At 42.5% G+C, this 13,999-nt stretch overlaps 2 protein-coding genes across 3 annotated transcripts; one reads left to right on the top strand and one right to left on the bottom strand.

Moving 5' to 3' along the window:
* Positions 1-609: 609 nt before the first annotated feature.
* Positions 610-3,622, top strand: LOC134312507 (E3 ubiquitin-protein ligase TRIM39-like). 2 transcript variants are annotated; one of them, XM_062994495.1, is made up of 6 exons: positions 610-1,221; positions 1,872-1,967; positions 2,043-2,276; positions 2,633-2,780; positions 2,947-2,973; positions 3,075-3,622. In XM_062994495.1, the coding sequence occupies exons 1-6, from the start codon at positions 610-612 to the stop codon at positions 3,620-3,622; spliced, it is 1,665 nt and encodes a 554-aa protein (XP_062850565.1). The 2 variants fall into 2 exon arrangements, with proteins under 2 accessions (XP_062850565.1, XP_062850566.1); XM_062994496.1 differs by having other exon boundaries at positions 634-1,221; positions 2,169-2,276.
* Positions 3,623-3,866: 244 nt separating this feature from the next.
* Positions 3,867-13,340, bottom strand: si:ch73-174h16.4 (leucine-rich repeat-containing protein 14). The gene is made up of 4 exons (XM_062994493.1): positions 13,035-13,340; positions 10,045-10,340; positions 4,940-5,758; positions 3,867-4,801 (listed from the first exon to the last, which is right to left on the bottom strand). The coding sequence occupies exons 2-4, from the start codon at positions 10,320-10,322 to the stop codon at positions 4,222-4,224; spliced, it is 1,677 nt and encodes a 558-aa protein (XP_062850563.1). The 5' UTR covers positions 10,323-10,340; positions 13,035-13,340; the 3' UTR covers positions 3,867-4,221.
* Between the last annotated feature and the right edge of the window lie 659 nt (positions 13,341-13,999).

Genomic DNA, 13,999 nt, shown 5'->3' with positions numbered 1-13,999 from the left:
CTAAGTGGATGCAGGGGGGTGTCAAAACATGGACAAGTATATATGTATCCGTTAAGGTAGGCTGTGCTGTGTATTGTAGCTTCCATTTATTATATAATTTTATTTATGAAATATGTTGCTCTTTTCTTTTGATTTTTGAAAAACTAGGTCCGTGAAATTAAGCACATTTTCCCGTGAATTGGGTAGGGCCCTACCTATCACTCATGTAACAGAGAGATGTGCATCGTCTAGCGGACATTTAATAAATTACTGGTCTTGTTACGCTTCTCACAGGAATTTTAAACAATTGGACCATATATTAGGTTTTCCAGATTTTGTCCATTAAATTCGAAATCTGGTAAATGGAGGTCAATTAAATCAAGACTTTACTATATAAATACGGTAATGGAAAGAATCTATTAATTACTTTAACTATTTAAATAAAAATAATTTAACAATTTGTTGAAATTGCTCTTCTGTAATGCTCTCAGGGAAAAAAAAATCTCATATGGTGGTGATTGGTGTTTTGGTTGGAAAGCAAAAATGTTGAGCCCTTAACATGTGGTCACTGGCCAAAACATTTTGATTCTCTGAAATACTGTTCACAATTATTATTCTTCATGTCTCTTCATGTCTTCATCTCCTCTATCAGTCATGGCTTCGTCCAGCAGTTTCCTGTCTGAAGATCAGCTCCAGTGCTCCATCTGTCTGGACGTGTTCACTGATCCAGTCTCTACTCCATGTGGACACAACTTCTGCATGATCTGTCTCAAAAAATGCTGGGACACCAGTTCAACCTGCCAGTGTCCAGTTTGTAAAAAGGAATTCCCTAAAAGACCTGAACTTAATGTGAATACTTTCATCTCTGGTCTGGCTGCTGAGTTTAAGAAATCAGTTCAGGTGAAATCCAGCAGCTCTGCAGAACAACTTCCCTCCAAACCTAAAAGTGTGCTGTGTGTTTACTGCATCGAGGAGAAGCTGGAGGCTGTAAAGTCCTGTCTGGATTGTGGAGTTTCTTACTGTAACTCTCATCTGATGCCTCACAAAACTGCAGCTAAATTCAAGAAGCACAAACTGATCGACCCCGTAAAGAACCTGGAGGATTACATCTGCCAGAAACATGAGAAACCTCTGGAGATGTTCTGTAGAGACGATCAGACGTGTGTATGCCAGTTCTGTATGGAGGGAGACCACAAGTACCACAGAACTGTTCTTATAGAGGAGGAGAGTGGAGTGAAGAAGGTGAGGAGCATTGTGACACAATGAGAGAAAACAGCTGCTGTGAATATTGTGAATTAAAAGCAACTTACAAAAAAGGGGGAAATCACTTCATAAATATGGTTGCCAAAATAAAAAGAAACAAATTAAGACATGAAAGACACAAAAACATTCAAACAAAGAAAGTGGGTGTAACAGGGACAGCACAGAACTGAGACACCCCTCTAGCACTGATCGTCAGAAAATTGCAGGTTGCTCAGGCTGTCTGCCACAAAAACGAAATATATGAACCCTCAGAACCCATCAGGACTGGCAATATACAAGTGGCACCTCAGTCTCACCAAATGGCGCACACCATGCATAACCTGGATTTACAGGCAGGGTCTGCTCCATGAAAGTGACATAAAACCTTTTCAGCAATCTGCTCGCCTAAGGCAGTTCCATCTTAAGGCCCAAAACTGTAACATCAGGGTGAGTTCCCAAAATGTGTTCGGGGTGCAGGTGAATGTAAGTCGGGAGACACTGACACAGCAATCAAAATGGCAACACTTAACGTGGCTCATTGCCAAACTCTTTCAGCAGCTGCCACCTTACAATATACATAATGAAATGTTTATTAATATACATAAAGTAATTTTTACTTCTGAGTGCTTTCATTTCTCTTTCTGTGATAGAATCAGCTTGGTGAGACTAAAGCAGAAGTTCAGCTGATGATCCAGCAACGACTGAAGAAGATTCAGGAAATCAAAAATTCTGTAGAATTTAATAAAGTGAGTCATAATTAATTCTAAAATGGTGAGTTTAAATTTCATATAAAATATATAATTTAATTTCTGTCCTGTTAGAAAAACACAGAGAAGGAGAAAGCCGACAGTATGAAGGTGTTCAGATCTCTGATGAGCAGCATTGAGAGAAACCAGGCTGAGCTGATTAAAGTGATGGAAGAGAAGCAGAGAGCAGCAGAGCGTCAGGCTGAAGAGTTCATTAAAGATCTGAATCAGGAAATCACTGAGCTAAAGAGGAGAAATACTGAGCTGGAGCAGATCTCCAACACTGAGGATCATCTCCACCTCCTACAGGCCAGGGTCCATCTGTTTATCAGTAGTAGCAGAAACGTTTTAGTAATAAAAACAAGTGACAATAAAATATAGTCTCATTGTTAAACAATGTAGATTTATTACTGGACGTGTTGTCCTTCAATACAATAAACCAATTGTCTTGTATCCAGTAAAAAGTCAAGCCTGGCAGCTTGTGATGTCACTAATTCTTACTAAGACACTATGTTGTTTTTTGTCCTTTAATTTTTTCACAGTGTGTGTGTTTAATTTACATTATTTGAGCCAAACTATTTGCACATTTTATATTATAATGCAGCACATGACAGGACATAACTCATCATACTAAGCTATTTCTCCTCTGTCCTGCTGTACTGTAGATTTACCCGTCCCTGTGCAGTCCTCCACCCACCAAGAACTGGACTGATACCAAGATTAACCCTCATCTGAATGTGGAGACTTTGAGGAGAGCTCTGTCTCAGCTTCAGGAATCTCTCAACATGGAAATGGAGAAGATTGTTGAGATCAGTAAGTACTGAGAACTACTTGATCTGTAAGAATTTGTGATGAGGTTAAACAGAGGAACTGAACAACATCCTGATACTAGAAATGTTTTCTTGATATTTTAACAAAAATGAAACAAATGTAAAATGTAATAAAACATAATTTTGTTCATTATTCGTTTTCTAAACAGAACTGAAGAGAATTCAACAATATGCAGGTATGTGAACTCTCATTGATCACATGACTAAATCTAAACACATTCACCATTATTCACTGTTCTCTGTTTAAATGGGTTTAAATTGTGTTTCTTTCTCTCAGTGGACGTGACTCTGGATCCTGATACAGCTCATCCTAAACTCATCCTGTCTGAAGATGGAAAACAAGTTACATGTGGAGACAATCAACTGAATCTTCCTGATAATCCAGAGAGGTTTGATTATTGTGCATGTGTGCTGGGAAAGCAGAGATTCTCTTCAGGAAGATTTTACTATGAGGTGCAGGTCAGCGGAAAGACAGACTGGGTTTTAGGAGTGGCCAGAGAGTCCATTAACAGGAAGGGGAAGATCACAGCCACCCCTGAGACTGGATACTGGTGTATGTGGTTAAGAAATAATACTGAGTATAAAGCTTGTGAATCTCCCCATCTCCCCCTCACACTGAAACAGGCTCCTCAGAAGGTAGGGGTGTTTGTGGATTATGAGGAGGGTTTGGTCTCCTTCTATGATGTAGATGCCAGCTCTCATATCTACAGTTTCACTGGTCAGTCTTTCACTGAGAAACTCTATCCATTCTTTGGTCCCTGTCTTAATTATGAAGGTACAAATTCAGCACCACTGATCATCAAACCTGTTAAACAATCTGATTGAGATTTATTTTCTACAGAATCCAACATTACTCTAAAACTTACTAAAACTCTCTGAAATTAAAGAACTGGATTTGAGAATAAAGATCCATTTTATATTTTAAAATATCAGTAATTTAGTGTTTCTTAGAACTGTAATAATTACATGTAATAATTTTAAATTTCTTTTTATTGTCAAATGTTTTTTTGTTGGTTGTTTGGTAAGTAAATAAAATCTATAAATCATTAATAATAAACCACAGTAGCACTTACATTGATCAATCATTTATATAAATGAGATTACATGCTTCAAACTTTGCAGCAACAGTTTAGGGAAGGCTCTTTCCCGTTCTAGTATTACTGTGTCCCTGTGTATAAAGAAAACCTCGGTTTAAAGAAACTCCAGTGGCCTGCACAAACGCTCTTTTGCCTGACTGGGCAGAATATCCCACAGACATACTTGTCTTGAGAGAAGCTTCCCAGAAGAGTGGCTGAAGACTGAAGAGATCGCATAGATGTCCATATACTTTTGGGCATATAGTATAGCAACATTAATAAGCAACAGTGGCTAATTTACAGGTAACAAACTGTGTAAAAATATATTTTGGCTGAACTATTATTGCTTTAATCATCCATTGCCAGATCAGTGCTGTATTTCAGCAGATCTGAGGTCATTAGGAGGTCACCTATCCGTCCTTCGTCCCTCAAAACCTCCTCCAGCTGCATAAGTGTCACGTCCCTGATCTCCGAGCCCTCGTTAAGGGGCCAGTCAAGAAGCTGAGCGCTGGAGGGCAGAGGAGGCAGCCCTGGCTCATAGTCCTCCAGCGCGTTCGGGTGAAGGAGTAACCTGAGAGAGTGGATGCCGGCTACAGCCCGAGCCAGATCTACCAGTGCCGCCCTGGACAGCGGGTTCAGCGCCAGTCGTAGGCTCTGGAGGACCTGGCACTGCGACATAGAGGGCAGCACTGACCCTAGAGGGCCGTCCGACAGTCCGCATCCGCACAGAGAGAGTCGTGTGAGGCACCGTTTAGCTCGGGAGAGGAGATGTCGCAGGGAATGCAGGGAGGACTCGTCCAGCTTGTTCTCACTCAGGTCCAGCTCAGTGAGGGAGGAAGCGTGAGGGCTGTGAGAGAGGTAGGCCATGTCGCTAGAGGTCAGGCTCAGGTAAGGCAGCTCCAGTGCCTCTAGAGGCTCCGAGAGGGAACTGCGAAGTAGTAGGAAGATATGTTAATTACTCAGGAATATTAGTATTAGATAAGTATTTATCTTCCAGGTTAATTTCTGACATGAATTAAGCAGAGTAAGGGTTAAACCTTTATCATAAACCTGTATCATGACGTACCTGAGAAGGAGTCGGAGGTGTCCCGGGAGTCTCAGGGCAGTGAGGCTCAGTCTGCGCAGCCTCTTTAACTCTCCGAGCCCTCGAGAGACTTCCTGCAGCGCCTCCTGCTGGCCGGGTCGCGACCGCTGCACGTCCAGGTTGCAGTAGTGCAGCCGGAGCGAGCTAAGCCGAGGAAACGGCGTCAGCTGGGGCAGCAGCAGCGCGAGACCCGAGACACCCAGACTGGAGTAGCGCACGTCCAGCCCGAGCAGCTCATCCTGGGGCAGGAGGTGCAGCAGGGAAACGATGGAGTAGGCGGGGAGTTCCTCCACCCGCAGGAAGCGACAGTGCAACCGCAGGGGCCCGGCCAGACTCAGCGCCGCACGGACCCGCTCCCAGGACCGGCCGTTTACGAACAGGTCAGCCCTGACGTTCACCAGAATGTCCTCACGAGAGTCCACTTTGCTGGGAATGAGCTGCGGTTGGGTTTCATTTTTCCTCTGCAGCTCCATCCTTCTCCGAATTCCTTTCACGTTCTCCGCCCCCTCTGTCCCTCGTCCTGGCCCTCCGTTAGCCACACACTCCATCTTCTCGCCCCAACACCTCTCCATCCCTTCCCGGTCACGTTTAACCCCGACGTCCCCGTCTCTCTCAGGCTTCAGCACTCGTTTCTTCCTCTCTCGGTCGTCTCGACGGTGACCCCTGGAGGCGGAGGTGATGTTTCGTGCCTGCAGCAGGGTGGAGCAAAGGGCCACCGTGAGGGACCAGCCGCCCATCGCGTCTTCAGAGTGACCGTCCTCACACTGCAGCCCGCAAAGATCCAGCACTTTCAGGGAACACCTGACCAGAGAGAGAAATTTTTTTTTAGACTCAACTGTAGCTGTTTCAAAGTCAGAATTATGTGGACATTAGGTGTTTCATCCACACCTATCGCTAGGTGTATAAAATCAATTATGTTAAAACAATGATCTGCCTTCAACTGTTTGTGGCAATAGTTTAGGGAAGTCTCTTTATGGTTTCCCTAATGACTGTGCCCCCTGTGTGGAAGGGGGGGGGGTACACACACACTCACACATTATCTCACATACACACTCATACATACACCACTCTCTTACACAATCATACATATACACTCATACACACACATACTCAGTCATACACACACACACTGATACACACACACACACACACACACACTCATACACACACATTATCTCACATACACACACTCTCTTACACAATCATACATATACACTCATACACACACACATGCTCAGTCATACACACACACTGATATACACTCTCTCTCACGCACACACTAACATATATACACTCACACACACACTCAGACACACAGACACACACACACCATCAGATTCACACTCAATCATACATACAAACAGATGCACAAACACACTCACACACACTATCACACACACACACTCATACACACACAGTCTTACACTCACAGTCATACATATACACACATACACACACACTCATACACACACACAGTCTTACACTCACAGTCATACATATACACTCATACACACACATACACACACTCATACATATACATACATATACACACATACACACACTCACACACACAAACATACACATACACACACTCTCTTACACACTCATACATATACATACATATACACACATACACACACTCACACACACTCACACACACACAAACATACACATACACACACTCTCTTACACACTCATACATATACACTCACACACTCATACACACACACACACACACACACACAAACATACACACACTCACTCAATCATACAGTGTATCACAAAAGTGAGTACACCCCTCACATTTCTGCAGATATTTAAGTATATCTTTTCATGGGACAACACTGACAAAATGACACTTTGACACAATGAAAAGTAGTCTGTGTGCAGCTTATATAACAGTGTAAATTTATTCTTCCCTCAAAATAACTCAATATACAGCCATTAATGTCTAAACCACCGGCAACAAAAGTGAGTACACCCCTTAGTGAAAGTTCCTGAAGTGTCAATATTTTGTGTGGCCACCATTATTTCCCAGAACTGCCTTAACTCTCCTGGGCATGGAGTTTACCAGAGCTTCACAGGTTGCCACTGGAATGCTTTTCCGCTCCTCCATGACGACATCACGGAGCTGGCGGATATTCGAGAATTTGCGCTCCTCCACCTTCCGCTTGAGGATGCCCCAAAGATGTTCTATTGGGTTTAGGTCTGGAGACATGCTTGGCCAGTCCATCACCTTTACCCTCAGCCTCTTCAATAAAGCAGTGGTCGTCTTAGAGGTGTGTTTGGGGTCATTATCATGCTGGAACACTGCCCTGCGACCCAGTTTCCGGAGGGAGGGGATCATGCTCTGCTTCAGTATTTCACAGTACATATTGGAGTTCATGTGTCCCTCAATGAAATGTAACTCCCCAACACCTGCTGCACTCATGCAGCCCCAGACCATGGAATTCCCACCACCATGCTTGACTGTAGGCATGACACACTTATCTTTGTACTCCTCACCTGATTGCCGCCACACATGCTTGAGACCATCTGAACCAAACAAATTAATCTTGGTCTTATCAGACCATAGGACATGGTTCCAGTAATCCATGTCCTTTGTTGACATGTCTTCAGCAAACTGTTTGCGGGCTTTCTTGTGTAGAGACTTCAGAAGAGGCTTCCTTCTGGGGTGACAGCCATGCAGACCAATTTGATGTAGTGTGCGGCGTATGGTCTGAGCACTGACAGGCTGACCCCCCACCTTTTCAATCTCTGCAGCAATGCTGACAGCACTCCTGCGCCTATCTTTCAAAGACAGCAGTTGGATGTGACGCTGAGCACGTGCACTCAGCTTCTTTGGACGACCAACGCGAGGTCTGTTCTGAGTGGACCTTGCTCTTTTAAAATGATGATCTTGGCCACTGTGCTGCAGCTTAGTTTCAGGGTGTTGGCAATCTTCTTGTAGCCTTGGCCATCTTCATGTAGCGCAACAATTCGTCTTTTAAGATCCTCAGAGAGTTCTTTGCCATGAGGTGCCATGTTGGAACTTTCAGTGACCAGTATGAGAGAGTGTGAGAGCTGTACTACTAAATTGAACACACCTGCTCCCTATGCACACCTGAGACCTAGTAACACTAACGAGTCACATGACATTTTGGAGGGAAAATGACAAGCAGTGCTCAATTTGGACATTTAGGGGTGTAGGCTCTTAGGGGTGTACTCACTTTTGTTGCCGGTGGTTTAGACATTAATGGCTGTATATTGAGTTATTTTGAGGGAAGAATAAATTTACACTGTTATATAAGCTGCACACAGACTACTTTTCATTGTGTCAAAGTGTCATTTTGTCAGTGTTGTCCCATGAAAAGATATACTTAAATATCTGCAGAAATGTGAGGGGTGTACTCACTTTTGTGATACACTGTACATATACACTCACACACACACACCTACACACATGGGGGGGTATTTATATAGAATTGCTCCATTTTGCACCTATAACAGCCTAAACTCTTTACAAAAAAAAGTTGTTGAAAGCCTTGTTTTAAATGTGTCTGTGGGAATCTGTGCCATTTCAGCAAAACAATTACTGATGCTGCACAAGAAGGCCCGTCTCGCAGTCGACATTCCAGTTCATCCCAAATTTGTTTAATAGGGTTTTGAAATAGGATGTCTACCAAGCTCGGGGTCAGGTGCCCACATACTTTAGACCAGTGGTCCCCAACCACCAGTACCGGTCCGTGGGTCATTTATTACCAGGCCGCACACAAAGTTACGGAGTAGACTGGACATAAGTAACACACGTTGGGTGTTATTGTCTCCCATCACCCCTAGGTGTTGCCAGACAGCGAACCAGCGTCTAATCTGGCACCACAGAATACTGGGTTTTTCAGCGCGAACCGTGACGTCATCGGTGGGCGTGTCAGAGTGTCGAGGTTCGGGTGCTTTTACATGAGAAGCTATAAAAACGCTGTGCTGGTGTCTCATATGGAGCTTGACGCTGCACTTCCATCTTTTAAAGTTCACCTGATTTAATTATCAGTTTGCCGCTGATATTTTCAAAGCACCTCAAAAGAGATGAACTGTTTGATATGACGTGGTAAACGTGACCCGGACAAAACAAACGACGCTTAACGTGAAAAATAAAGCGTAACGTGGCTTGTACTAAAACAACGACCGATGAATCTCGGCAATACAGTGACACTAATAACCAGTAATAACGTAGATAAATGTAGTTCCTGTGTGGTACTTTTAGTCCATTCAGCCGCATTATGCTATATTTTTTCCCCGAGAAGCAGATTCAGAACCCCGAGCTGCATAATCACCACACGTGAAGTAAATCCAGCTAAACACAGATACATGTGGAGCTGTTAGACTGGGTTTGATGGTTATTTCACACAGATGGATGTTCGTGTCGTGGAACTTTAGTGTTTTATCGCTCAAGTCGAGCGCTGAGCAAATCGGTTATATTGCGGTGAGAGCGAAGCGCAAAACGCTTCTCACGTGATGCACTTAAGAAAACAACAATGGCAACAAACACGTCACGTCTTCTTATTACCGATAGTTGATCGATTCTTTGTGCATGAAAATCTGTAACAGCAGCACAAATCCTCACAGGTAATCTACATACTCCGCCATCATGTTACTGCTCTTTACTTTTGATGACGCAGGCTTGGTTCTCAAAAACTGGTGGAAACGCGGGTCGGTTCTCTACAGAACACCAAGGTTCGAAGAAACCTGAACAGAACCGGTTCAAGAACCAGAGTTCTTTTGGTGGAAAAGCACTAATTGATTCTCCGTCATTGGTGAGTAGTGTTGGTATGGACCTTGTGTTTTATACTTTCGCCCCCGTCAATCTGTGAAATGATACAGTATCTTATATAAAACCATTCTAAATTTCCCTAAGTTTGAGTACAGTACTGATTGTGTTAGTATATGATGCCCAAAGATAGACTGGTAGACTTCCTAACCTGGTTCTGGACTCTGACCAGGATGACGTGGTTACTGAAGATGAATGAATGAGTGCTGAACTACTAACACATAAATACATTAGAAAACCTTCTGCTGTCGTGACCCCATGCTGATCGGTCTGTAGTTCTCACCTCTTATCGCTCAAACCCCTGACCACAGCCAGCAGCAGGGCCTGGACACACAGGCGGCTCGGGGGATCCTGGCAGCGACTCCTCCGGCCGCCGATGCTCAGGGTTCGCTCGGGCCAGCGCTGCACCAGCTCTCCGACAGCCAGCGGCCGGCCGTGAGCCAACGCTGCGTCCAGCAGAGGCCTGTAGAGCTCGCGCGGAACGCAGTTCAGTCCTACGGCTGATAATCCGTGATCGCTGACCACCGTCCGGGCACTCAGGTACACCAACGGCGGCACCATCTCCACATCCAGAAGCTCCTGGAGGGAAACAAGGAAGGTACCCTGAATAAATGTTCATTATATATACACTATACAGTCAAAAGTATTGGGACACCCCTAATAATTAATAGGTTTATGTTTCAGCCACACACATTGCTGACAGGTGTATAAAACCTATATCAATTATTAGGTATATAAATTATATCTTTATTGCTTTGTGGCAGCAGTTTAGGGAAGGCCCTTTCCTGTTCTGGCATGACTGAACCTCTCTGCACAAAGCAAGGTCTATAAAGCTATAAAGCTACTCCAGTGTCCTGCACAGAGCCCTGGCCTCAAACTTACTGTACACCTTTGAAATGAATCAAAATATCAACTGCGAGCCAGGCCTTCTCATCATTTAGTTGCTTTTTCAATCAAATGGGCACAACTTCCCACAGACACACTCAAAAACGTGTTGTTATAGCAGCAAAGTGGGAGGATTTAATAATGTACAAGGATTTAAAATAAAATGTGGTCAGGTGGCCCTTCCCTGTAAAGTCTACTTAAACAGATCCTCATAAGGAAGACATAAATAAACCACATCAGCTCGTCGTGTCTGGAGAATGAAGGGTCACATGGACCATTCCAAGAACACCAGGAACTCTGTGAGGTATGAAACACTGGAACATCACACATCATCAGATGAAACATAAGTAGAGCAAAAGTACCAGGACATACTGTCATCGGCCGGGAAACTAAACCTGGGTGTTTTAATAGGACAACCACCCTAAAGCCTGGTTTTCTAAAAAGAGAGCTGAAGCACCTGCGTAGTCTGCATTAAGTCCTACTGAATTCAGGAGGAACCTTGTAACCATTGGGAATTTGAAGACAGTTGGGGTCAAAATTAGAGATGCATGAGTACCGATACTGGTATCGGGAATTTGCCCGATACCGCGCTCATTAACTTGTACTCGTACTCGCAAACGAGGCTCCGATACTAAACATCCGATACCGTGAGCCTAGTGCACGTTGCTGCGTTATGCCTGGTTCACACTACACGATTTTTGCCCTGATTTTCGCTCGGCGCTCGGCGACTGGTCGGCGCTAGATTTGCCGGCTCAGGAGCAACTCGGTGTTCGCTCGGCGATCAAAACTCGGCTCTCAATCGCTAAGTGTGAACTATCCAACAACTCCATCCGACCAGCTCACCGACTGCTCGGCGTGCGACTGGGAATGAGTGACATGTCAAACAGCCAATGAGAACGCAGGATACAGTGTGAGGGGAAACGCAGGAGAGGAGTGTAAACAGGTGGGACAGGGGGATAATATAGTTTATATCAGAATACACCGGCACACACACACGGTTTACAGTATTTCTGACCTGATCATTCTCTACAAAACACCGACATTGCAAAAATATTTATTAACCTCCAACTCACTACAGAACAATCCATGCTATTCGTGTTGCCAAATCCACTCAGATTCATTTATTTTTCCTCCTTGATTTCATCACATCCGCGCACAAACACTTTGATATCTTGCTACTTGTTGACGTGCATTTTTGGACGTGGTATCATTAAACCCCTCGTCACTTCTCACGTGTGTTTTTGTTTAAAAAAAAAGTGGCATAGCAAAATGTCATTATGTGTTGGTAATGACGTGTTGCGGTAATGACAATTTTTACTTTTTTTAAGAAAAAAACTAGCTAGGTCATGGATTTGCTAAAGCTAGTCAACAGCTAGTAAAAGATGCACTTTAAATACATATAAATAATGTGTACATTTATTTATGTATTTTTGGTAAAGTACTGCCGTACTGATGTAAATGGTAACGACGCTGAATAAATATACCCTATGATCAGGAGGAATACATGATTAAATTACTCCCATTTACAGACATTAAAATGTTAATCTTCTCTCATGGCTGGCATGTGCTTCCTTGTGAGTCTTTGTTTCCATGGTTACAACATAAACAAGTGTTACCTTCAAATGATTCCCTACAGAAACCGTACACTGCTGCGGTAATGACAATAATGCTGGGGACAGTAATATATTGCTCAAAAATATGAATAGGTTGTACAAATATTACATTTTGTTTCTTTTTAAGTTATTATAAAACTCATATTGTGATTTTTATAATGAATTGATCACTTTTCAGCATTTTATTAGAGCAGAGAAGTTTTAAAGTCTGGGTTGGGGGCAAGGCCAAAGTAGCAAAATATTGATGTTTAAATCATCATAAAAAATGGAAATCATAATTATTTTGGTATGTAATTTTTTTTTGTGATGCAATGAATGATCCTTTTAATACCTAAAATATGTCTTTTGTAATAAAGTATTTTTAACACAAATTTATAACCTAGGGGCGTAAAAGTTCCCCCAGTTGAAGAATCACCCAGGTGACTATTCAAAAGTACACAGTTTAAAGAAAAAAGTTCCACTTGGAGATGTTTTTCTTTTCTTTTCTTTTCAGCTTTTCCTTTATTAAAATGTTTTAATGTGGGTGAAATTAAATAAAAACTATAATTAAAATCTATACAACAAAACGACAGTACCATTACATTACACCATTAAATTTTTTTGATCAAACAAGACCAGATGTCCACTACAAAGGACACGATAAAATAAATAAATAACATTAGTTATTTGTACTAATGTTTGTACTATGTTTGGGTCTCAGGAGCATATACATCAGAAAACAGAAATTAAATACAGCAGATTTATTAAATGTAAAGTATAAATAAGAAGTTCTAACCTTTAGGATGTTGCTCTGATGCTCTGCTGGCTGAATAAAGAATGATAAATAAGCGTGTACATACAGTCCATCCTGTTAAACCCCCCTCACTCCCAGTCTAACCAGTGTGTATCTCAAATAACACTTTTATACCATCTGTACTCCAAAAATACACTTTCATTAAGTCTAATGTTTCAGTCTGTTAAACCCGACTGCTATCTGATCACAGCCGCTGTATTTAACTCACAATAAACATTCGAACCCGCTATAAAAAGCTGTTATATATTAATCACACTCAACAATCATCAGTCATGTTTATCATCTGTACTGGTTACTTCCTTTCTGGTTAATGTAATAAACACCGTCGCTTGACATTGACGACATTACAATGCGCCATGTGTTCCAAATCGCACCTTCCTCCCTACACCCTACAGACTACCCCTCATTCACTACACACTATACACTACACACTATACACTACATCCTACTCTTTATGCACTGCATACTACTCTTTATACACTACACACTACTCCTTATACACTACACACTACACTTTATGCATGACACACTACTCCTTATACCCTACACACTACTCTTTATACACTACACACTACCCCTTATACCTTACTCACTACTCCTTATTCACTACACACTACTCTTTATTTACTACACACAACTCTTTATACACTACACACTACCCCTTATACACTACACACTACTCCTTATACACTACACACTACACTTTATGCATGACACACTACTCCTTATACCCTACACACTACTCTTTATACACTACACACTACCCCTTATACCTTACTCACTACTCCTTATTCACTACACACTACTCTTTATTTACTACACACAACTCTTTATACACTACACACTACTCCTTATACACTACACACTACCCCTTATACCCTACAGACTACTCCTTATGCACTACACACTACTCTTTATTCACTACACCCTACAGATTACTCTTTATA

This window comes from Trichomycterus rosablanca, chromosome 4 (assembly GCF_030014385.1).
Source record: "Trichomycterus rosablanca isolate fTriRos1 chromosome 4, fTriRos1.hap1, whole genome shotgun sequence".
NCBI classification, from domain to species: domain Eukaryota; kingdom Metazoa; phylum Chordata; class Actinopteri; order Siluriformes; family Trichomycteridae; genus Trichomycterus; species Trichomycterus rosablanca.
The sequence above is the reverse complement of the archived record's forward strand: the minus strand, read 5'-3'. Positions and strand labels throughout refer to the sequence as shown.